Raw genomic sequence first — 27071 nt, forward strand, 5'->3', positions numbered from 1 at the left:
GGAAGACAGGCACATACATTTCTTTGAAGTGTTTGAAGCCTGATCTGGAACAAGGCTGTACCCCAGAAAAACAAACATATTATACTGTATATCACATCTATTATGTTCCAGTACTAAACTATGTACCAGACACTTGGGTAATGAAAGTACGAGCCATTAGCATAATTAGTAGTAGTAGTAGTAAGTGCTGTTAATATTGTTATTATTTGAATGTATTATATCATCTGTAATTAGAGAATTAATAACTCTGTTGATGATAAATAAACAAATCAAATCAAATCAAAGTACAAATGAGTGAAATGAAGTTCACAAGAAGCAGTATAGGAGCAACAAGAAGAGACAGAATTAGAAATGAGAAGGTGAGGGAAATACTGAAAGAGGTACCCTTACAAGAGAGGATAGTGAAATATCAACTAAGATGGGATGGAGGACTGTGTTGAGAGGAGAGGAGAGGAGAGGAGAGGAGAGGAGAGGAGAGGAGAGGAGAGGAGAGGAGAGGAGAGGAGAGGAGAGGAGAGGAGAAGAGTGTGGACAGAGAGCTGGTGGAATGACAGGAAACAATGGAGAAGCTCACATTCCACACAGACCAGGCCAACAGCTGTAAACTGTTCTAATATTAATTATGGTGTCTGATATACTTGTATGGTAATTCATGTGGTGGAGATGAATGTTATTTCATGGGGAAATATAACAAGATAATCATCCTTTAAACATAAGAAAAAAAGAAGAGGTCTCAATCTTTGGCCAAAGAAAAGCAAGGGTTATGAACAGGGAGAAAACCTAATATCATTGGATCAGAAGGGAACAAGATTTGACCAAGTGAGGCCAGATAGGAAAGATGAAAGCCTGACACAAGTAAGTAATGGCAATGAGAAGCAGAAAATAATGATACAAAGCATTCTTGGTGAAACACACTATGTATACAGAATTGTAAATTATAATCAGGACAGAATTAAAGCAGCACACTAACTAATAAATCAAGTTCTGCTATAGGAAAACAAACAAATTCAGAAGAAAGAAAGATGCTAATATCTATTATGTAGAGATTACAGTAGTACACTGTGACTTACTTGTATATTGTAGTAAAAGTGTATTTTGTTAATGAAAAATATATTCTACAGTCTCATGCTAATTTCATCAGCTGACTTGTATGAAGATTAGTTTCTTGATCAGTATCCTGCATCCATTCTATTTTGTTTGTGTGTTGTAACAAACATTAACTTAAATAAATATATCATGTGTTACAAAATAATATAAGGGAAGATACAAAGAAATAAAGGTGGTAAAATACAAAGACCATAGGACAAACCCACAAGAATATAAGGGTCCTAACAGGTCAATACAAGTATTGGAAAGGAACAAACAAAAATGACAAATCAAGTCATGTAGAGAAGGATGGTACTATATGGAGATTGTCCTCGTCTTTTTACATTTTCATGTTTGTCCTTGTTTCCCCTTTCTGTTCCATTCCCTACACTGAACTGTCAATATTTTTATCCTATTATGTGTTCTTTATAATGTTTCTATCTTTCTGTACGACTTGACTTGCCATTTGTTCCTTTCCATTACTAATTCCAAAGTCAGAGTACATGTTTCTATGCGGGATGAGAATGGGAATGAGATACAACTCATATGGGTGGCACTATGGCGCATGCTCTCCTTCCTGATCTGATGCTTAAATAACATTGTTGTGTAAAAGATGAGTGAATTGGAGAAAATGTATTAATAACAGGTAATAGCATTTGAAGGAGGTAGCTTGCAGTCAGAAATTGGCAATAAATCATAACTCAGTGATTTACCCAGGCTCCTTGGCTGAGTTTTGGGACATTTAAACAGCACGAGCGGTCAATACCTGCACCACAGGCTAATGTCGTGGAAATGACTCAGTTACTGTTATTGTTTCTTTTGTGTGTTGATATGGTGTTATAGATAGCTCATACCATGCACTTTATAAATTTGTAAAATAATAATAATAAATAATAATTTTATTGGCTTTACATACCACTAAATTTTTTGCTTCTTTGTTTTCACAGACACCGAGGCACCAGAATTTTGTCCTGCAGGAGTTCTTTAACATGCCAGTAAATCTACCGACACAAGGCTGACCTATTTGAGCACCTTAAAGTACCATCGGAATGAGCCAGGATCGAACCTGTCAAGTTGGAGTCAGAAGGCCAGCACCTCAACCGTCTGAGCCACTCAGCCCAGCATTTGTAAAATATGACTTCAGTAGAAGAACTTAAAAAGGTGTCATTTTCCTTTCTCTCAAGAAGAAAATAGAGTTGAAAGAGTGTGGCAGGCCAACACCGAAGTTTTCTTTGGGAAGAAAAGTAACAAGGAAAGTGAAAAATAGAACATTTAAAAGACAACTAAATTCCGCAGACATATATAATAAGTACTCTAGGACATGTTGAAGTAGTGAATCAAAACTGTTTTACTGTGTTTTCATGGTTATTATTTTCCCATTCAAAGAGAGAGAACATAAGTGGATACAAACAGGAGTTTTATTTATTCGAGTCAGAAGCAAACAAAATATATGGTTATACATATTACAATTATAAACTAAGTCACACCACGGCACAGTAGACCAGTGATGTGCAACCTCAATAGCTTTCGGTGTCACAAAGATATCTTTCTACTGTACAAGATGCAGGGCACACTAGGCAATCCTGTAGATGCTCAATAGTCTGGAGTTCTCTGCAGCTGCAGTTAATGGTGCCAACATGGAAGTGCCATTTCTGGGGATTACTCCTGGATCCTTCAACTTCAGAACAGAGGCAACTGAGTGACTTCTTATACAGTCCAATTTTGTTCATGCCATTAACTTCTCTTTCTCTCAAGTAGATTTGAGTGTGGTAGACACACCAGAGTTTTCTTTGGGGAAAACAGTGAACAAGAAAACTGAAAACAGTATATTCAGAGACTTTCCCAAGGGTGAGGCCAGGTAGAGTTATTCCCAAGTTGAGAAACCCACAGTTGCCTTCTTGCTGTAGCCGCTGTAGTTTGCAAGAATTCAGTGGTTTCAAGGAAGCTTCTCCTGAACCTCAATCTAGGTGTAGCTGGTAAATAACCATATATAGCAGGTGGAATTGTTGTTGGACCTGTTTAGTTTTGCAACCTCATGATGAGTAACTGCTGGCACTCTCCCTGCAAGCTGGTAGAGTTTTACAAGAGGTACAGGCCTTAAACAACCTGTAACAAGCCTACATATTTCATTGAGTGCCTTGTCAACTTTGTTTGCTTGGATAGATTTGTACCGAACTGGGCATGCATATTCTGCAGTACTGTAACATAATGAAAGTGTTGTCGTTCTTGGGATTATTGGTTGAGACCCCCATGTGCTAATAGTGATCTTACAAAGAATATTATTCATAGCTTCCATCTCCAGCCTTGTATTCTGCCAATGCTGCTTATATGTCAGAGTACAATCAAGAGTGACTCCCAGATATTGTGGATGAGGCATGCTTACTTAATGTAATCCTTGCCATGAGATGTTAAATTTGTGATGGGCTTGATTGTGCTTAAGATGGAAAGGAGATAATTGGGTTTTTGCTGGGTTTGGATAAAGTTGATTGTTCAAGTAATAGACATCCAATTCTCTCAGCACTTCAAACGATTTCCCTTGACTTCTTGTGTTCACTGGAAGTGGTTAGTCATCAGTGTAAATGTTAAATAACAATGGTGACAGAAAACTTCCTTTTGGTAAATAATTTCTTTGGCATCTCCACTGACTACATTGTCCCTGGAAGTCCACATAAAATCTCCTGTTTCAAAGTATAGTTTCAATTTTGGTGAAACTGTAATTGTCTCTGATCCTGTAAATCTTTTGTGACAATGCACGGTGGTATTATTATTTAGCGTATGGCTTATACAGACAATCTCAGTAATATATATATATATACATATTTACAGCTGAGAAACCAATTAATTTGTGCTTCGCAATTGAATATCAAGTTTTTCAATCCAACTTACAGCATCTGGAGATACCAGCAGGAAGTCATCTTTATCACCGTGATAGGCTCGAATCTTACATTCCCTGACGATTTGATGAACAGTACGGTGTGGAGCTCCGCAAGTCACAGTCTGGATTAGGTAGCTTTTTCCACTTATGGAGAGCGGCTCTGCACCGGCCATGTCCTGTTCTGATTCTATTCAGGGCAGTCCAGGTCTTGCGTGGTAGGTGGGATCCACTTGGAAGTTTGGGACCTGAGAAGAAGGTATGAAGGCGCACATCCGTTGCTGCTTCCCATCTACTTTTCCACTCATCAAGAGATTTAAAATCCTTAGCATCCATGTTAGCAGCATCACGCAGAGTTGGATGGCATGATTTTAGTCTATTAAGATTCAGAAGTGGCAGGTCACTATTCACGGGTAGACTAGGATTTCTTGAGATCTTGTGGAATTCCTTCATAAGGGCATTAGATCGGCATAGATCAGGTGGCATTATACCAGTTAGCAGTGGAAGCCAATGAACTTGAGTGCACGGTGGTAGACAGTGTTATAGGGAGTAGTCAAATTGATGAAAGCTACTCCTGTGATTTTCTGGGTTTCAAAGTCATCATCAATGAACTGTGTAAGGTTGAGAACCTAGGAAGTACAGTTTTTCCCTGGTCTGAAGCCTGCGTGTTGTTGAATTAAAACTGGCTCTACAACATGAATTAAATGGTTCAGCATCATTCGCTCAGAGTTTTTAAGCAGAAGGATATTGGCCTGTAGGTTTTGGGTTCAATTGATGATTTTCCAGGTTTTAAAACAGGCATAACCTGTGATTTCCTCCAGGTTTTTGGAAATTAGAGGATTTTACACAGTTATTAAAGAGTGTCAAGACCCACTCTCCTTCTTAATCACCAAAGTGTTTAATATGCTCAAATCTGATCTCATCTATTCCTGTTGCCTTACTGATCTTACAATTGTCAATGGCTGCTTTAGTTCTGCCATGCAGAAAGGCTGCATAAGTTGACTAGTCTCTAATTCTTCTGACTGTGCAATTTTGAAGTCTGACTTATGTATAGGATGGTCAGATTTACCATTTTTCACAAGCTGACGAGCAATCTGGTAAACTGTTACATTTGCATGTCCCTCTCTAGTTGTTGGATCACAATTGAGATACCTAAGAAGCCTCCAGGCTTTCTGGCAACTCTACCCCGAGAATCCAACATCAACTTAAGCAGATCCTCAAGAATACTTCATATCTATTAACAGATCAAGAAAAAACTAAATTAATTAATATGAACTGACATTTACCCACCGCCAAAGCCTTCCCCAAGATACACAAAACTGGCGTCCCCATTCGCCCGATCTTAACTATAGACCGAGTCCATTATATAAAGCATCACAATTCATTCAAAGATTTTTAAGAAGGAACAAAGAAGGATGTCAAGAAGGAAGGTGAACTCATAATAGATCCCAGGGAATCACTGGAGAGGTGGAGGGAATATTTTGAACTTCTTCCCAATGTAAAAGGAAATCTTCCTGGTGGTGCTACGAACAGCCAAGCTCATTGGGAGGAGGAAAATGATGTTGGTGAAATTACGCTTGAGGAAGTGGAAAAGATGGTAAATAAACTCCATTGTCATAATTCAGCAGGATTAGACGAAATTAGACCTGAAATGGTGAAGTACAGTGGGAAGGCAGGGATGAAATGGCTTCATAGAGTAGTAAGATTAGCATGGAGTGTTGGTAAGGTACCTTCAGATCGGACAAAAGCGGTAATTGAATCTATCTATAAGCAAGGGAATAGGAAGGATTGCAACAACTAACGAGGTATGTCATTGATTGGTATACCAGGCAAAGTATTCACTGGCATCTTGGAAGGGAGGGTGCGATCAGTGGTTGAGAGGAAGTTGGATGAAAACCAGTGTGGTTTCAGACCACAGAGAGGCTGTCAGGATCAGATTTTCAGTATGCACCAGGTGATTGAAAAGTGCTACGAGAGGAATAGGCAGCTGTGTTTATGTTTCATAGATTTAGAGAAAGCATATGACAAGGTACCGAGGGAAAAGATGTTCGCCCTACTGGGACTCTATGGAATTAAAGGTAGATTATTAAAATCAATCAAAGGCATTTATGTTGACAATTGAGCTTCAATGAGAATTGATGGTAGAATGAGTTCTTGGTTCAGGGTACTTACAGGGGTTAGACAAGGCTGTAACCTTCCACCTTTGTTGTTTGTAGTTTACGTGGATCATCTGTCGAAAGGTATAAAATGGCAGAGAGGGATTCAGTTAGGTGGAAATGCAGTAAGCAGTCTGGCCTACGCTGACAACTTGGTCTTAATGGCAGATTGTGCTGAAAGCCTGCAGTCTAATATCTTGGAACTTGAAAATAGGTGCAATGAGTATGGTATGAAAATTAGCCTCTCGAAGACTAAATTGATGTCAGCAGGTAAGAAATTCAACAGAATTGAATGTCAGATTGGTGATACAAAGCTAGAACAGGTCGATAATTTCAAGTATTTAGGTTGTGTGTTCTCCCAGGATGGAAATATAGTAAGTGAGATTGAATCAAGGTGTAGTAAAGCTAATGCAGTGAGCTCACAGTTGTGATCAACAGTATTCTGTAAGAAGGAAGTCAGCTCCCAGACGAAACTATCTTTACATCAGTCTGTTTTCAGACCAACTTTGCATTATGGGAGCAAAAGCTGAGTGGACTCAGGATATCTTATTCATAAGGTAGAAGTAACAGACATGAAAGTAGCGAGAATGATTGCTGGTACAAACATGTGGGAACAATGGCAGGAGGGTAATCAGAATGAGGAGATAAAGGCTAATTTAGGAATGAACTCAATGGATGCAGATGTACGTATAAACTGGCTTCGGTTGTGGGGTCATGTTAGGCGAATGGAAGAGGATAGGTTACCTAGGAGAATAATGGACTCTGTTATGGAGGGTAAGCGAAGTAGAGGTAGACCAGGATGACCATAGTTAGACTCAGTTTCTAATGATTCAAAGATAAGAGGTACAGAACTAATTGAAGCCACAGCACTAGTTGCAAATAGAGGATTGTGGCGATGTTTAGTAAATTCACAGAAGCTTGCAGACTGAAAGGCATAACAGTCTATAATGATAATGTATGTATGTATTGTGCCCTTCAAATTTTGTAATATTTTATTCAGAAGGAATACTTTATTTTATCAGTGAGTTGGAACATTATTTCTACAGCCAGGACGGGGAATTTCATCACTTCCGTGTCGGCGAGAGCGAGCTACCTAGGGCTGGATTTTCCAGTTCGGCAGGCAAGCGAGGAGCAAGCTGGGGAATTCTTTTTGGTTGGTTAGATGTCCTTCAGTCAGCTGTGTGCCACGTGACCCACAGAGCAGAGCTAGAGATGAGCCGATTGATAAATTCAAGGCCGATTGACATTTGACAGTATCAGCCAATAAAATGATAATATACGCCTGAATGTAAGAGAGTAACCAATCAAGATGGATTGAGAAGACACAACTCTGTCTCAAGACGATTAAAGTGTGGTATTTCCAAAGGGAAATCTTACTTTCTGAATTCTGATTCTGGATGATCACTCTGACTGCGACTACTGCTGCGTTTAGACGTGTTAACTTCGCTGGAGAACTTCACTTTGCAAACTTCATTAAATATTGGATCTTCGACAGTTCAGACATATAATAAAATCAACCTACAAATATTTGAAGAGTTTATAAAAGTTACGTATTCCAACTAACTCATATATCATCGAGCGTGTGTCTTGAACACATTCTAAGGTATTTTTGTCAGTTTCAGCTTTTCTTTCACTGACTTGACCATGCCATAGGTCATCTGCCAAAATCCAGCATTCAACATTCACTTGAGTACCCTTTATCTTTGTACATTTACTGTAAACATTGCTTTTCCTTATTCATTTGAAGTAACTTCTAGTAATATTTCTATAATTAGATTTTTACTCCTTCTTTCCTTGGTGAAAGGTAGCTTGTGATGCTGTATGAAAGTGTACTGGATTCTATTTGTTAGTTAGTGGAATGAATGTCTTCGAGACTAATTTCGACTGTCCTAATTCAGCGTAACAGGAATATTAAAAGTAATTTGACCTCTCCGATACTCTTGGTTGAATTTAAAATGATATTATAATTTATTTGAGATCATCAGATGGGACAGTGTGTTAGTGCGTTTCATTACGTCAGATTTCTCTCAATGGTATTGCGATGTTTTTAATGGATTTGAGATACGCTAGGATCATCTATGAAATTTTATTGTACAGTAGCCTACGTGAATGTGACCTTACGCGGTCAATAATAATAATAATAATAATAATAATAATAATAATAATAATAATAATAATAATAATAATAATAATAATAATAAGTCAACTTCATTACGGGTTAAAAATACAAATAAGGCCATGAGTGTAATATTATTTAATCTTGTATGAGATTAATGTATGCTCAGTTTACATAAATGTGGGCCTGGAATATGGCTGTATCTTGACGGATCATTCATAACATTTACTGCGCTGTGATATTATTTTGGACTTGGGAATGGATTTAATATTTGAGAGTTATTTGTGAATCCATTAATTGAGTCTTATGGGAAGAGAGTATGTTGCCTAACATAATTTCTTCAGATTGAGCACAGATTAATTGAGAACCACCACATTAGGAGAGTAAAAATAGAGTCGCAACTCATGGACCGCAAACGTGTATATTTAAATTATATTTAAGTTATAGGCATTTTTGGAAGATAATTTTTCTGATGATTTCTATTTATAAGATTCTCTTGAACATCGTTGTAAGCTCAATTTCTTCACTGAAGTGATAATCCTGACTCTATCACCTCCCAACTTGTCGTTATGATTTTACCCGATATTGTCATCATGAAATTTTCCCTTGACTTAGACTAAAAAAATCTAAAATAATAATTAAGGGCTAGTATTCATGTACATAATTGCTTAAATATTACCGTGTGTCCTAGTGTGAATGTGTGTGTGAGTTTTATCCATATTTTGTGTGTTGTAATATTTTTCTTGTCGACATTTGTCATGATATCATACCCGCTGCGCGCGTAATTTTTGGTCGATTTTGCGTAGTTTGTTGTGCTCATAATTTATTTAAATATGAACCTTTAGTGAATTTTATTGGTAACTAAGTTAGAATAGGATCTTATTTATTAGGAAAAAAATGAATAAGTAAAGGCCATGTCCGTGGATGGGAATCACGAGATGAAATTTGTAGACCTTACACAACCATTAAATCTGAGTCAATGAGTAACATGTAGATTGACGCGATGTCACATTTATATAAATAATGAGGAAAATATTTATTGAATAATTGTAAAAATCTATCAGTTGATAAATTACAATATATGGAAGAGGATTTGAAGATAATTTCATGAGTGAAAATTTTATTTTGATTTTTCAATTAATGAGGAAAGAGTCAACTCAATCATCAATAATAGATGAAATCCAGAGGAGATAAAAAAAATTTAATTTTTCAAAATAATTTTATTTTAATCAGAGAAAGTTATTCTCAAAAATTACTTTGATTATTTTACCTAATAAATGTAGGCTAACACATGTTTATATAATTGCAGATTCTCACATCTGCCAATTTCAATGAAGAGAATCCCATGTTAATGATAACCCGAGGAGAAGAGAAAACAATTCAAATTCCGAGATTTTGTAAATTATTTATTTATTTATTTATTTATGAAGAGTGTTAGTTATAATAAATGTTAAAACCTATTTTTAGTGTTCCTTCCATTTGTCGTTAGTCCTTAAGTTATCCCTGCCCTTAAAAATTTTCTGCACAGCCAGTAAGCGAATGGTCTACCTCTGAGACTCTCGCTCACCGGCTGAGCTGCCCAGCAAAATGGGGGCAGTATGTATGTATGTATGTATGTATGTATGTATGTATGTATGTATGTATGTATTTTACCCGTCCAAATAGTATTTTACAAGATTTATAGAGGTCTGATTCAGTTCCCGTAATTTTATACAGGAATACGCACAGACAAGCATCAGCTGGTTACCAGGCCATTCCGTTGCGAGCGAGCTGAACTAGGCCAGGCGGTCAAGGACAGAGATTACGTCATACAGCACGAGCCGGAGACAAAGGGAGTGAGAATTCCAGAAACATCTATACCAAATATGGAAAGATAAATCACGTTGCAGAACCAATCAGAAGGAATGAAACTACTCTACAGGCGGAAACCATTCCGGAAAGAAAGAGAGTATCTTCAGCGTGAGACTGTGCGAAAGACAGACTGAATACGAGAGTTACTACTACGTCGTATTAAAGGACTTCGTCAACTACGGAACAGTACTGCACGGCATTACATTGCCTTCGAGTATGATTGTACTAATTTACCGTACAGACACGAAACAGCAGAGTACGGCATTACATTGCATTAGATTCGACTGGGTGTAATAGTACAAACCACGGACCATCACAGCAAGACATTAAGCTGAGACAGCAGTAAGAATATTCTAGTAGGCATCAAGAGGCAACGTAATCATTGATCTGGAAACTTCGAGAGTCTACTTCGCTGATGAACATTGTTCCAGAAAGTGTTTAGCAAGTTCGTGTGTACATAGTATACGAAATTATAAAGATTCAATGAAGTGCTATAAAACATAATAGGTCTTAAACAAAGTGTTGAGCCGCATTGTACATCATTGCACCAGTTAAGTATTTTAAGGCAAATCACTGGAATACAATGAGTGAGGAACCAATTCTAATATAAAATTTTAGTTTCAGCAAATCTACGAGAGCCGGTTTTCATCATGGACCAACCAGGAAGGAATTCCAGGGGAACTTCAAGACATTGCTGGAATGAATCCATACTATCTGGCTACACTGGAATTATGAGTTATTAAGCCAAAGGTGTGGGAGCCAGCACAATGAACTTGTTCATCTATAATCCGCCATAATCCAGAGAGAGAACCGCCAGCTACATCTATATTCTTGATGCAAGAGATATACATCGAAACAAAAACAATAAGACTAGGTAAATAACTTCTAGGAAATCTCCCACCTGGACGACAGCCCTAAATGCAGATCAATGATGACAATTTGATGAAATTGAAATGGAAAATAAAAAGTGACTTTACTGAACCAGATCGAAAAAGGAAGATGTTTGTAATAACCGTACATATTAGATAGATAGATAGATACATAGATAGATAGATAGATAGATAGATAGATAGATAGATAGATAATGCCTGTATTGGTGGTGAAGTTAGGGCTCAAGGCCTTCTCTTACACTTAACCACTAGAAGAGTACACATTTACATAATTACAAACACAAATGAAACTAATAATAATAATAATAATAATTTTTTTTTTTTGCGAGGGAGTGTGGAAAATCTTTCATATGACGCTTGTGAGGGTCCGCACTCGACAAGTGTGTGAAGATTCTTACCCACTAAAAACCACACTCCCTTTTCCCACGACATTTATCTCCTCCCCGGAAACCACCCTCACATTACTTCAGGACGGATCTCATGCTTAATGCATCTTGTGCTTCATCTTCCTTCTTCTCCTTTACTGTCTGTCATAATCATCCAGGTCCTTCTTCTTCTGACACAGAATATTTTCTACGTAGACTGCCACCTGGTCCCAAGATTCTTGACTTCGTAGCATTACTGACATGATCCCTTCTGGTGTAAATTCTCCCTGCATAACTTCTAAGGATCTTCTTTGTGGCAGCCAATGAACATGCACAAAGAAAGTATGTAATATGTCATCGATATCACTGCAGTATATGCACACCGGACTAGTTGCTAGCCCTAGTCTATGAAGAAATTTTCGGAAGTATCCATGACCTGTCAAGAACTGTGTGAGATAGTAGTTCACTTCACCATAATTTCGGCCAAGCCATATGTCCAGAGAAGGTATCGGTCTTTTCGTCCATTTCCCTCTAGAATCATCTTCCCATCTTGTTTGCCATCGTTGCATTCTGCGACTAAGAGCCAAAGCCTTTGCCCTTTTCCTTCATAGCTCTTCTTGTGTGAGCCAAATTTCTTGTCTTTCGAAGGCCAACAAGTCAATAGGAACTACTGTTGCTACTACTAGAATCGCAGGTTCTGATACGGTACGATATGCACAAACAATTCGTAAAGCTGCTCTCCGTTGTACAGTCACAATTCTTGTCTGATATTTTGCAATTTTTAACGATTCAGCCCAAATTTCCAAACTGTATAGCAGTATCAATTGGACAGTCGACATGAGAAGCCGCCTTTTACTAGATTTCGGCCCCTTGACATTTTCCATGAGTCTACTCAGTGCAGCCATGGTTTTCGCTGCCTTATCTGTTACCCGCTGGATGTGGTCCCAATATGTAAGCTTAGTATCAAGAGTTACACCAAGATATTTTGTGCTCCTAGTTGTTTCGATGGCTATCTGTCCGATCTGCATCGGTACAACAGTATTAATCCTTTTCCTCATCAGGAGGACAATTTCTGTTTTATGATCTGCGAGTTCTAACTTATGATTTATCATCCATTCTTTAACACGTCGCATCACCTGATTCAATTTAAATTGAGCCAGCTCTAGGTTACGGGTTACTATCAGAGCAGCCACATCATCAGCATAACCCACAAGATTTACATCTTCTGGCATCTCCAGCCGTAGCAAACCATCATACGTGATATTCCAAAGATGTGGTCCAAGAATTGAGCCTTGCGCTGCACCAGCTGTGAGCCATTTTCTTCTCTGACCATCTTCCATGTCGTATAACAATGTACGGTCTTTCAAATAGTCTTGCAGTATATTAAAATAATAATAATAATAATAATAATAATAATAATAATAATAATAATAATAATAATAATAATAATAATAATAATAATATCCTTAATTTTAAAATACACAAAATAAAGTACACTTAAATGATGTAACTACAGTAATCCATTCATTCATCTCACTCATTTCCTCATTCACTCAACAATTATCCAGCAAGTCAGTGGGATCTACTCAGTAAATGCTCGTGGCAAGCCACTTTAAACTTGCGATGAGAGGGATTGTCTCTAATGTTTGCAGGTGGTGAATTCCATGACCTGGACACAGAGATTATTAAGGAGCAGTTGTAAACAGCAGTGCGGTTTATAGGTATGGCCAGGGAGGGGCCAGATCTTGTATTATGGTCATGACAGGACGAGAGGTAAGGAAAAGAAGACAGATAGTTGGGAGTATTAGTGGAAAGTATTTTATGCAGAAGCGATAACTTGTGAAGTTCATTCACGGCGCTGGTGCACAGCTATTCAGGCTCCGGTCCAGTTTCTTGTTACTGTCGTAGGTTATTTCAGTCAACACAGTATCACAATAGTAAAATATAGGTAGTATCAGAGAGCGAATTAGTTGTACTTTAAGTCAAACAGAGAATACATTACAATTTTTTTTTGCTATTGGCTTTACGTCGCACCGACACAGATATGTCTTTTGGCGACGATGGGACAGGAAAGGGCTTGGAGTGGGAAGGAAGCGGCCGTGGCCTTAATTAAGGTACAGCCCTGGCATTTGCCTGGTGTGAAAATGGGAAACCACGGAAAACCATCTTCAGGCTGCCGACAGTGGGGTTCGAATCCACTGTCTCCCGAATACTGGATACTGAATGGAAAATTCTAAATTCCCATGGAGGGAATTAGATATTATTCACCAATAGAGCATGTCAAAAACATATCAGATGTAAGGCTTTTCAGGCGTTTGCTCTATTAACCAGCGTTTCATCTTAGGTCTGACACTAGACTCATCAGAGTGGGATGTGTCAGACCCTACCCACTGACGCTGGGTGTATGCAGGTGAGCTTATCAAAAGCCTATATAATTCGGAATTGCTAGGCGGGCAATAATTCCATTGTGAGATTTATCTCCCGTATGCAGTTGTCAGACTGTGCCTCTTATATAGGCTTCTCATAAGCTCACCTGCATACACCCAGCGTCAGTGGGTAGGGTCTGACACATCCCACTCTGATGACTCTAGTGTCAGACCTAAGACGAAACGCTGGTTAATAGAGCAAACACCTGAAAAGCCTTACATCTGATATGTTTTTGACATGCTCTATTGGTGAATAATATCTCATTCCCTCCATGGGAATTTAGAATTTAGAAAAGCCTTACATCTGATATGTTACTGGATACTGACCGCACCTAAGCGACTGCAGCTATCGAGCTCAGTAGAATACATTACAGAACTGTTTCAATGGATATAAACATTTATGTACATTACTACATGTGCTTATCACCTGTTGAGTCCAATTTAGGATCTCAGTCATAATAATTCCTAAGTTAGTCACTGAAGTAGAGTAGGGTATGATTTTATTGTTTAATTGGCAAAAGAAATACGGTATGTGACATTGTTGCAACTCAAATGAAGGACTGATTTTTATTTTCTGGTCACCTAGGAGCTTCCATTTTGAACAGTGTCAAATCTGAGGCACTTTCTAAAGAATTTCCCCAAGACAAAGTGGAAAATGTTTCTTCATTGTACCCTATGCTTGAAGAAGGAACATTGATTACAGAACTACAAGTCATGTACTGAAGAGAAGATTTTCAAAATATCAAGGGAGTAATTAATCTTCTAGATTTCTTGAATGTAAACAATCTCAGTACGTTTTTTTTTTTTTTTTTTTGCTAGTTGTTTTACGTCGCACCGACACAGATAGGTCTTACGGCAACGATGGGACAGGAAAGGGCTAGGAGTGGGAAGGAAGCGGCCGTGGCCTTAATTAAGGTACAGCCCCAGCATTTGCCTGGTGTGAAAATGGGAAACCACGGAAAACCATTTTCAGGGCTGCCGACAGTGGGGTTCGAACCTACTATCTCCCGAATACTGGATACTGTCCGCATTTAAGCGACTGCAGCTATCGAGCTCGGTAGTAAGGTTTTTAGTGAAGCTTCAAAATTGCTCAACATGCCCAGTGACAACAGCTGAATCCGAGAGATGTTTTCCAACTTTAAAGCATACAAAATAGTTTTTAAGGAATACCATGACAAACAAAAGATGAAAAGCTTGGCAATAATGTTGATTAGTAAAGATAAAGTACTGGTGATTGCAGAATTTGATGAAAGTGTGTTAGAAAATTTTGAGAAATGAAAACAATGGTGAATGGAGTTTGTATAAAAAACAAATAATGATGATATGTGAACTATGAAATTTAAAGACAAAGTCTCTTTTTCTGATAAATAGCATACATATTTGGGATGGAAATGGGTCAACAAATGCCATAACATTGAGGTACGTAAAATTACACAAATTTATTATTAATAAGGTGTTTTTGTTACTTTGGACTTGCTTAGATTCATACCCTACTTATTTTTAGTGTAAAATATTTTTAATCATCGTTTTTAAATATTGTCAATGTTCCCCTGCACCTGGCATTCACGAGCCACCACTGACAATGAATATCTTGACCATCACATTTTCTTCTTCTTCTTCTTCATCCATTCCATGGAGTATGGCTCTTGGTCATCCACCATTCAACTCTATTGTGAGCAGCTTCTTTCAGTTCAGCAATTGTCATGCCAGTATCTACTTTCATGCCACCTACTAATCAACATGATCTTGAACTACCAGTTCCTTTTTTGCCACCCACCATTTTGAGTATGAGCATGAACAGTGTCAAATTTGAGGTACTTTCTAAAGAATTTCTTCAAGACAAAGTGGAAAATGTTTGTTCATTGTACCCTATGCTTGAAGAAGGAACATTGATTACAGAACTATGTCAGGTACCGAAGAGAAGATTGTCAAAATATCAAGGGAACAATTAATCTTCTAGATTTCTACTATCTCAGTAAGGTTTTTAGTGAAGCTATAAAACTGCTCAAGATTATTTATTATAACATGCCCAGTGGTCCCTTTGTGGATCACTGGTAGTTTGTTGGTCTCTGGATCATAAGATCTTGGGTTCAAACCCAGCAGAGATAGTTGGATTATTTAATGACAGCAAGAAGTCCACTCAGCACTCCATCACATAAAATGCTGGCATGTCAAAGATCCTTGGTGACACAATTCTCACTATGTAGCCAAAGTAAGTTAGCTTTTGTCTCACTATACTCTCTTCCAAGAAGATTTTTGGCTTGACCAGCCCAAGATTTTATGAGGTACTGTCCAGGTTATCCTGCTACGGCACTGGAGTAGACCATATAAACAGCAACTCAACACAGAGGGTTAGGTGATGGGATATAGCCTGACAACCTAAAGGAGCCAATGGTTTTGGGTAGATGAGCTCCTTTAGGTGGGTGATGGTTCCTCCATATCAAGCATGGCTACCAACACGCTCTGGGAGGGGTATATAAGACTCGTTAGCTGTAGTGAAGCAGCCTGTTTAGGGGAAGCAAAACCCTAACAGAAAACCTGGGAAAAGACCTGGAAACCTACTAATTCTTTCATATTCTCTTATCCTTGGCCTCTTTCTTATTCTTTCCCTGATCATTTCAGCAGGAAAGGATCTACAGCCATTATCAACGCTCACTGGAGATGTAATCACACAGTCTTTCTCAACTTTTTGAATCAGTTTGAAACTAAGTGTACTTTACCATCAGTCTCTTAAACAGATTTAGTATAACTTTTTTCCATGTGTTCCTCTTTCCTTTTCCATAGCTCTCTTTTCCATTGCTTTTTGAGCATTACAGTCACCTACTATTAAGAGGTTCTCTTTGGAAATATTGTCTTCTAGCTGTCTGTATGATGTTTAGATCCCTTTGTGGATCACTGGTAGTTTGTTGGTCTCTGGATCATAAGATCTTGGGTTCAAACCCAGCAGAGATAGTTGGATTTTTTTATGACAACAAGAAGTCCACTCAGCACTCCATCACATAAGATGCTGGCAGGTCAAAGATCCTTGGTGACACATTTGGTGTTTATTCAAGAAAATTAGTTAATTCAGCAACAGATTGCCTAAGAGAGTTCTTGTTTCTCTGCCATTTAGTAGAGTGAATGGAATGTTGTAGTTCACATGCAGGTAGCCTAGTTAAAAGAAAAACATTCCTAGAAGAAAGGTTAGCTGTTGGAACAGCCAGAACATAAGAGACAGATATCACTGTATTAATGAAAACTATGTGGCGTGTCATCAGAGATCTTTGAGATGTTGACAGTATATGAGATGGAGTGCTGAATGAGCTTTGTCACCCTTCATAGATCCTACTACCTCCACTGTAGTAGCCATAAATCTTGTATAAAATAGTCTTATCCATTGGGTGAAGTCATCTTTGGGTAAATTACTGATACTAGAGGATCCGTACAGCATTCGTTACAAGCAGGTCAGATAGTGTGTCTTGATGTGAAATTGCTCCATGCGTTCCCGGGTACTTCTTGAATGTCTACTTTTAAGGTTTGTTTTACCTCTCAATCCTGTTTCAGATGGATTCTTGTAGAATTCTTTATTGTGGTGTTAATTGATATTTTCCAAACTATTTTGTAGTTTTAACGTTATTGTTGCATGTTTACTTAAAATTTTTAGTTTTAGATTTTGTTTCACACAGAGTTTTGTATTAGTTACAAGTTCTTGTTATTATGTCCACCTATTCAATACATGAAATGTTTATTGTCTCTAAAAGGACATTTACCACAATACAAACATTAAATGGGACATGTTTCGCTCGTTATGTCGAGCATCGTCAGCCATTTTTTACAATTATCTCAAGGTTTAGTCCTTAGGTTAAACCTAATTTACAATTATTGTTCATTAAAATGTTATTATACAATAAAATATCCTTATTATATAAAAAGTAAACGTGAAGAAGTAACAATTAAAATGGATCTATAATAGACCAGACATTAATCACAGGAAGTTGATGTCCAGGTCATAGTAATGTGCCAATTAAATGATGTGATTTAGCATCTTTAACTTAGCTATCACAAGCAGTGTTAGAAAAAAAACAGAATTTTCATGCCAAATCTAACACTGCTTGTGATAGCTAAGTTAAAGATGCTAAATCACATCATTTAATTGGCACATTACTATGACCTGGACATCAACTTCCTGTGATTAATGTCTGGTCTATTATAGATCCATTTTAATTGTTACTTCTTCACATTTACTTTTTATATAATAAGAATATTTTATTGTATAATAACATTTTAATGAACAATAATTGTAAATTAGGTTTAACCTAAGGACTAAACCTTGAGATAATTGTAAAAAATGGCTGACGATGCTCGACATAACGAGCGAAACATGTCCCATTTAATGTTTGTATTGTGGTAAATGTCCTTTTAGAGACAATAAACATTTCATGTATTGAATAGGTGGACATAATAACAAGAACTTGTAACTAATATTAGTAAGTTTAATACGGGCAAAAAACATGAAATTGGTCTTATGCAACATGGAGCTTTGTCCTTTGTCTGGGAAGTAGTTGATTTCTTCAAACAAATAATAAAATTGTGATAATTATATGTTTCACGCATCACTCTATACATATGATGTACAAGATTCCAACTGTCATTGATATATTCATCAATCAGCCTAGCAAACACGAAAAGTGTGGAGTCATTACTAATCTTGATCATTCTGGACATTCTCTTTTTCACCCTTTTTCAGCCCCCTTCCCACATGCCAATGGAGGCTGAACTTGGACTTAAACGACATGCAGAGTGTCATCATTCATCTCAGTGACCCTGGAAAGTATGGATTCAACATTAATATTAGTCGTTTACAATGATTTTTTACATGTCACTACCGCCAAACCCCTAACCATAGGGGTGATTGGAGTGTGTTACCCCCACAGTATTTTTCTCCAGTTAGTGAGTCATATCTGTACAAAGTTTGGTTGAGAGCTTTGCTGGCACATATACACATACATCCATAATCTCAGCCATTTTGGAATTTTCTTTTTCACCCCCACAATGCCAATGAAGACTTAAACGGCATCCAGAGTATCACTCTTCACCTGAGTGACCCGAAAAAAGTATGCAACTGACATTAATATTGGTAGTTTTTTATGATTTTTACATGTTATACCCTACCAACCCCCATCTGTTGGAGTGCTAGGGGTTGGTTTCTTAACCCCACAATATTTTTATCCAGATAACATTATGTCATATGTGTAAAGCTCGCCTGGTGGCCATGATCGTTAAGGCGCTGGAGTCTAAACGGTCTGACACGGAGGTTAGCCGGTTCGAGTCCCGTTGGTCAAAAAAAAATTCACCATCAGAATGTTGGCCTGCAGGGTAGGGGAGGTGGTGGTATACAATTTCCAATCACTAGATTGCGTGCCAAAAGCCTGGATTAAATTCCAAACCTCTCCGCAGTGCTGATATGGAGTGAGGGCATATGACGCTGTTGATTGTGATTTGTCCGTCGGATGGAGATGTTAAGCCTTGAGCAGACCCCTTGGTGCTATTCGACAGGAGTAGGCTATGTGCAGGCACCAGGTTTCACCCTCTCCCTACTATCATATATCACGTCATTCATTTCATCTCATTAACTCCTCTGATGAGGTTGATGTCAGGAAGGGCATCCGGTCATAAAAAACCGCCATGACAGATTCATCTCACCTCATACCCGACCCCATAGGGAAACGGGACAAGGGTTGGACAAACATTACGGCATATGTGTACTCAGTACATTACCTCCGTCATTTATGACATTTTCTTTTTCACCCCCTCTCACACCTCATGCTGATGGTGGCTGTCATCTGGAGTTTCACTATTCATCTCAACAAACCCAAAAACAGTGGATTAAACACTAATATTGGTCGTTTTTGGATGATTTTTGCATGCCACTCCCTCCTAACCACCAACTGTAGGGGTACTAGCAGTGTCTTGCCCCCACAGTATTTTTCTCCAGATAGTATTCGGTCATATGTGTACCAAGTTTGGTTGAAATTGCAGGATTGCCTATAATCGTTGTCATTTTTAATTGTCTAGCTTTGCCGGTATCTTTATGTAAAGATATTGTTCCTTAACTGTATGCAACCCACTACGTACAGAATGTAATGTGGGCTAGGGTAAGCCTTCACCTGCTGTTATTGGAATGGTCATTTAAGCAGTGGCGGCTCGTTTGGGAGGCGCTAAGGCGCGCGCCCCCCACGGGGTTCCATTAAATTCGGGAATTTTAATCTTAAATGTTAACAAGGGAAATATTTTACTATAAGATTATTATCAAGGGCGCGAGTTGTACTGTGCTGCGGCGCGATGCGCTGCTGGCCCTACGCAGGAGGGCGCTCTCTCACAGCGGACCAAATACTCCCGAGTCTCGCTTGACTGGCCTTGAGGGAGCCAATCAGAGGCGCAGTAGAGATGTGCTGTTCTACGGAGATTCCGGCGCGTTTCTGCCGCGGCCCATCGTTGCATCCAACCTACCCGAAACATTGGTGATCCGATTTCTATTTAACAGGGGTCAGTTTATGCCATTTCTCTCCTAAAACTAGGAACTATTTTACTGAGGCACTTACCTGAGTTAAATATACATTGAAAATTGTCTTGTAATTGTTAGGATTATTAACTAACGAAACGAGTAACGACTGTAACTACTGGCTCCTCGCACTTGACTCATGTTGGCCATACTCACTGGAGAGCGCGATGTTTAACTTTGTGTTGATGAATGATCTCGTGAGGTGACTGTGGCAAGGTGAAATTACGAGAAAGGTTGTGATTTACATGTAGGCGTAGTGTTATGTATGCACTTCGTACAGTATGATTACCGTCGAACATATTAAAGAACTAACGTTTTCTTCTCTTTCCATCGAGAAGAAAGTCGAACTGAAGGAGTGTTTTAGGCCGACACCAGACTTCTCGTTGAAAAAACCGGAGACAAAGAAAAATGAAAATAGGGCTTTCCAAACAGAAATTAGTTCTCCTGACGTATATAACAAGAACTCGCGGATATGTGAAAGTGATATCTCAGAAACCTTTTACTGCTTTCCTAACCTGCTATTCTCCCTTTCTAGGAAAGGAGATAAATGGATCACCACAGGGGTGATATCAATAGAACCATGGACTTTGAAATGCTTGGTGAAGTCAATGTCGTGTCTTGTGTACGTGATCACTACAACGAAACTATTCGTAAACCTAACTCTATGGTAGACAAGAACATTTATTAATAATAATAATAATAATAATAATAATAATAATAATAATAATAATAATAATAATAATAATAATAATATATCTGTATGTATGTTCAGTCTTCAGCCCTAAGGCTGGTTGGATCCTCAACAGCTCTGCCATCAGCTGTCATAGATGGCCTAGGCATCACTGAAGAGGCGTACTAGGGAAATGAGGAGTGAGGTAGTTTCCCGTTCCTTTCCTCACTGAGCCAGAAGTTGCTGTTACATATCAGTCTGCCAAGCCCACTGAAATGCACACACCAACCGACCCTATGAGCAACATTTTCACACCATTCTTAGCAGGGACTGACTGCAGAAGGAATGGAATTACTAGCATCGCTCATAGCTCAGTCACTTTCATATTGTCAAAGCCAAGGATAAGACAGAGACAGATCAATGAAAGTAACAAAATTGCTCTAGCCCACACCAGAAGACATAGTGCACTGTAAACACTAGGTCCTGCCAGTAAAGGCATATAATAATAATAATAATAATAATAATAATAATAATAATAATAATAATAATAATAATAATAATAATAATAATAATAATAATAATAATAATAATAATAACAATGGAGTCACCAAAGATATCTACAATAAAAGATGCATATCCAAAAATGCAAAAATAAGGCATTACAACACAGTAGTGAAGCCAGAATGCCTATATGCAAGCGAATGTCTGGCATTAAACTATAATTTAGATAAGCTAGAAATACTAGAAAGGCGAATCATGAGGAAAATATTAGGCCCACAAAACACAGCAGAAGGATGGAAATTACGAAGTATTGCTGAAATATATCAAAAAATAGAAAATATATCAGATGTAATGAGGAAAAGGAGACTTATGTTTTTAGGACATTTATATCGAATACAAGATAGTAGATTATCCAGTAAGATTTTCAGATATTTGTGGGGTAAGAAATCAACGACAAGCTGGGTCAATGAAGTAAGAAAGGATTTAGAAAAAACAATATAACAACAGAAGAAAAAAATAATAGAGAAGGCTTTCGGGAAAAAGTATTGAAAATAGAAGGATTCCAAGCTAGGAAAGTAAAAAAGACTGGTTCAAAGTGGTCTGAAGACAGAAAGAAGAAACATAGTGAACAGATGAAAGCGTACTGGAAGAAAAGGAAAGAACAAAGAAGAAGGAATTGAAATTGGCACGTGGTCCTCTGGTGGCCCATTCGAAAGAATAATAATAATAATAATAATAATAATAATAATAATAATAATAATAATAATAATAATCAACATCATCATAATCAAAACAATTGCATATGCATTGCACCGTATAGTGTTCGAAGTGTGTACCTTGATAACATGTTTTGAAGAACTTGAGATATTTTGTGGAATTATGAAACTAAGGTGCGCCCCCCACTGCTGATATCCACGAGCCGCCACTGCATTTAAGTGAGTTGATTTTAGAATTACTCAAAGATGACTGAACTTCGAGACCTCCCAATGCCTGATGATTCAATGGCTGGTAATCCCAGAGAGAATAAAACAGAAATGAAGCAAATCAGTCCAGTAGAAAGGCTGGATGGACTGGAAAAAGCTGTCTTTAGTAAATGTTTTTAATATATAAGTTATTATGATAATAAATTTATTATTTATTTAGCTTATGGCAAATTACACCGGCCCCGTGGTGTAGGGGTAACATGCCTGCCTCTTACCTGAGGCCACAGGTTCGATTCCCGGCCAGGTCAGGGATTTTTACCTGGACCTGAGGGCTGGTTCGAGGTCCACTCAGCCTACGTGATTAGAATTGAGGAGCTATCTGATGGTGAGATAGCGGCCCCAGTCTAGAAAACCAAGAATAACGGCCAAGAGGATTCGTCGTGCTGACCACATGACACCTCGCAATCTGCAGGCCTTCGGGGTGAGCAGTGGTCACTTAGTTGGCCAAGGCCCTTCAAGGTCTGTATTGCCATGGGGTGGGTGGGGGGGTTTATGGCAAATTACACAATATATATACAATAAAATAGCAGTTTGGGTTGTAACAATCTAAAAAGGAAAACAATCAACCGGGCACCAGAAATATTCAAAGTTTTATATCTAAATTGTCCAGCCACTCTATAGCCATTCTAGAGGCTTAAGCAAAGTCTTTCAGCAAACCCATTCAGTAACAATATGCCGGACACACTGTTTTTTCGTACCACAGTCACAGTTAGGTGAAGTTCTCATGGCCTACTTATACAGCAGCAAGCCATGTCTCCCATGGCTGGCCCATACCCTGTGAGCAACCCACGTTTAACGTGGCAGATCAAAACCTGCTGGTGGATGTTGGTATTAAACAGAGACTGCCACTCCTTCGGAGCTACATTGTTGCATTCCTGTCTCCATTCTACTAAAGCATTAAACCCTCTGTTGATTAGTTCTTTCACTTTGAGTATAAGAGGGAAACATGATTTCAAACAGCCAAGTCTATGAAGCATGTCTTCATGTATGGGAAGGCAGACATTCGCTAGTATTTTTGTGAACTCACGGATCAGATTATAAATCTTCTTATTGTTGGAGGTTCAATATGGCTCAATATGGGTAAACAGAAAAGAGGAGTAGACTTTACTGTACCACTAACGATGCTCTTTGTCTGATTCAGAACTGAGTCGATCTGCGTGACGTAGAATGTTCAATCATACAGTACTCTGCTGTCGAGTAGACTAAGCCCATTGCTGATGATCAAAGAGTGGATGCAGTAGCTCCCCACATTGAACCTGCAAGTTTCTGGATGATGTTATTCCTTGCTCTCAGTTTAGCAGCATAGTAAAGTGTGTCCTGAAAGACAATGCTTGGTCCAAAGTAACTCCAAGATTTGGTTGGGGTTGTGTGATATAGGCACTCCATTGAGTGAGACGTTCAAGGTAACATTAGCTTGTCTGTTGTTGAGTTGGAAGAAGCGGGTTTCCGTTTTGCTGATGCCTGGTATCAGACACCACTTTTGGAAGTATCCACACAAATTATTAAGGTCTCCATTTAGGATTTCTTCTATGACATTCACAATGGACTGTTGAGTAATAATAGCAAGGTCATCAGCATAATCAAATTGATAGGAGGTAGTAGAAGGGATATCTGCAATATACAGGTTGAATAACAACGGGAAAAGCACAGATCCTTGAGGCAACCCATTACTGAGCACCTTAAGTTTACTATGCTTATTATCCATCAAAACTTGGATCATCCTGTTCAATAGCATGTTGTTTATGAGTTCTGAGACTGTTTTACAGGCTGTAAGTTTGATGAACTTGTACATTAAACCTTCTCTCCATACTGTATCATATGCAGCTGCAAGGTCTATAAACACAGCTCCACTCTTCAATTTCCTTTTCAAAACCTGCCTCAATATGAGTTGTTAAAGCAAGAACCTGGTTCTTCACAACAACGCCTGGGTCTAAAACCTGCCTGTTCGACTGGAAGAATGCTTAAAATCTGAGGGCTAATCCTGTTGTATATAAGCCTCTCCAGGAGTTTATAGCAAACACTTATCAAAGCAATTGGACGATAGTTTTTAGGACAACCTGCCGCTTTCCCTGGTTTTAGGATGGCTATGATCTTAGTCATTTGAACACCAATGGAAGCTTTCCAGTATGCAAGATATTTGTGAAAAACTGTGACAACCATTTCCTTACATTCTTATCACAGTGTGTGAGGAATTCAGGATGGATACCATCAAAATCAGGAGCTTTTCGGTTCTTCATTTCTTTCAGGGCTACAACTAGCTCCTCCTCAGTAAAAGGGTCAGAGATATCTGATGAAGCACCACACTACCTTTTCTCATGGGTTGGTTGTTCTTTTAATAACCTTTTATTATCAGACTATCTCTAAAGATCTCCTGGTCAATGATCCACAAAGAAATAATATCTAATACCAGCTCTTTTAAGACTCAATCAACAAAGACTCTCGGAGAATCCTTCAAATCAACATAGAAGGCATAAGCAAATCCAAGAGGGACTACCGATCCAAATGGTCACTGGATAATGGCACTGATTTAATTTGTGTTCAAGAAACTCACACACCTGATGAATCACAGTTACATTCACGAGGATGCATAATAATAAATAAAAGTGTACAATAATCTTGACAGAAACTCACCTGCAGAAAAATGTGAAGACATCATCTGAGCCTTTTCCTCATCCAGTTCTTCATCCTCTAAGTTTGCAACTGGGTTGTATCTCCAGTTGTCTTTCATTCCTCTAGATGCTCTTCGCCTGTTTATTTTATGTTTTCCCCATGTTGTGATTCTGGAATCTTTCCAGTCATTGGTACTCCTACGTCTTGACAATCCTGTATTGTCCCATCTACCTTTCTGGGGTTGGCCATAGTCTACAAGTCCTTGATCAGCCACGACAACAACGACTGGCTGGTTTACACCTGCAATTCAATTATTATATCACACAAAATTAAGAACTAGCCATCTAAGCCTGATAATGGTGGTGGTGAATATTGTTTTAAGGGAAAGACAAACATTCCTAGAAGAAAGTTTAGCTGTTGGAACAGCCAGAACATAATGAAAGAGTCAGATATCACTGTATTAATGAATGACTGGTTGAAAATTGTGTGGGGTGTCATCGGGAATCTTCGACATGCTGACAGTGCAAGAGATGGAATGCTGAACGGGCTTTGCCACCATTAATAAATCCTACTAACTCTGCTGTGTTTAAACCCAGGAAGCCATACATCTTGTATTAAATAGTCTTATCCACTGGGTGAATTAATGATATTAAGCAATCATACTAGTCAATCATACCTCATCTATGCCTCTATTTTCACACAGGTTGTGAACAACCATTAGACAATTTACAGTATCTTGCTAGGTTGGAGATACAATGTGAGTTCCTGGAATCAATTAGTAGGTCACAGAACATATGACATTAGGCACTACCAAAGTGTAGTAGATGATATAGATATATTTTTTTGTCTGGTTACTGCTAGCCTGATGCAGCCCTCATAATGCAGACCTTCTTCCAATTCCTATAGTTATTGTTAAAAGAGGCTGGCAATTCCACTGTTTTAACTTTTAAAATAATAATCACCACAATCAAACAAGGAAGTTCTGGAAGATATCTGACGTTCTCAACTACTGTATGTCCAGTGTAATTTTTTTAGAAAAATACCATGATTCTAATAGAGCATAACAGCATCTGATAAAAAAAGGCAATTAAACAAATATATGCAATATTACATTCTTCACAAGCAAAAGTTTACCCAAGTATAAAACATTGGTTCTAGCAAAATCTATAACAGTGAGTATGGTAATGCTAAGTATGGTGAGTGACTACATGTTATTTTCATCAGAGAGGAAGGAAAAAGAACACTCTATTCACAGGAGGTACTGAATGATAATGGTCAAACTTGTCTTTTCCTCCATATTATTTTGTAATTCTTATCGATGTAAACAGATGAATGAAATAGAGTCAAAAATAACTGTTAAGTCTAGTGGTAGTTCATGGAACATGCTATTGTAGTCACATCATAGTTTGTGAACAGAGGGCAATGGCTGAGTGGCCTAGTATTGGTCCTGAGAGTCAGGACATGAGTTGCTTTGGAATAGGAGACAGAATCTCAGACATTTGTGCTCAGACAGCTAGGACTATACAATCCACCTGTGGTTCTTAAACCATCAGAGGGACTATTTGTGAGTAGGGTAGCATCCTGCTTCAGAGAATTTTTATCTAGCATGCTCAGAATGTTTTAAACAAACCTCGGACCTATGGGCCTATGGGAGAAATAGACTTCCAGTTCCATTCGACACGCAAGGGACTCATTGGAAACAACTTGGTGAAAGAAACAGAATTTGATGCGGAGCTATCAATATTAATGGGGCTTATGGAAGAAAGAAAGTACGACAGGCTGAGTTAGCAAAGAGGATGGATGGGTTAGGAGTTAATAACATTCAGAAAAGGGGAGACAACGAGGAAGAGGTAGGAGAAAATAAATAAATAAATAAATAAATTAAATCAATAAATCAAGCAATCAGTCAGTCAGTCAGTCAATCAATCAATCAATCAATCAATCAATCAATCAATCAATCAATCAATCAATCAATCAATCAATCAATACTGATCTGCATTTAGG

General features: G+C 38.2%; 1 protein-coding gene across 2 annotated transcripts in view; it reads right to left on the reverse strand.

Moving 5' to 3' along the window:
- Positions 1-27071, reverse strand: part of LOC136858510 (uncharacterized) — an 88044-nt gene that overhangs the window by 41775 nt on the left and 19198 nt on the right. For both annotated transcript variants that reach the window (XM_067138107.2, XM_067138106.2), the window contains exon 2: positions 25089-25367. In XM_067138107.2, the coding sequence (XP_066994208.2) occupies positions 25089-25367 (279 nt within the window). The remainder of the gene's footprint in view (positions 1-25088; positions 25368-27071) is intronic.

Source organism: Anabrus simplex, chromosome 1 (assembly GCF_040414725.1).
Source record: "Anabrus simplex isolate iqAnaSimp1 chromosome 1, ASM4041472v1, whole genome shotgun sequence".
Lineage (NCBI taxonomy): Eukaryota > Metazoa > Arthropoda > Insecta > Orthoptera > Tettigoniidae > Anabrus > Anabrus simplex.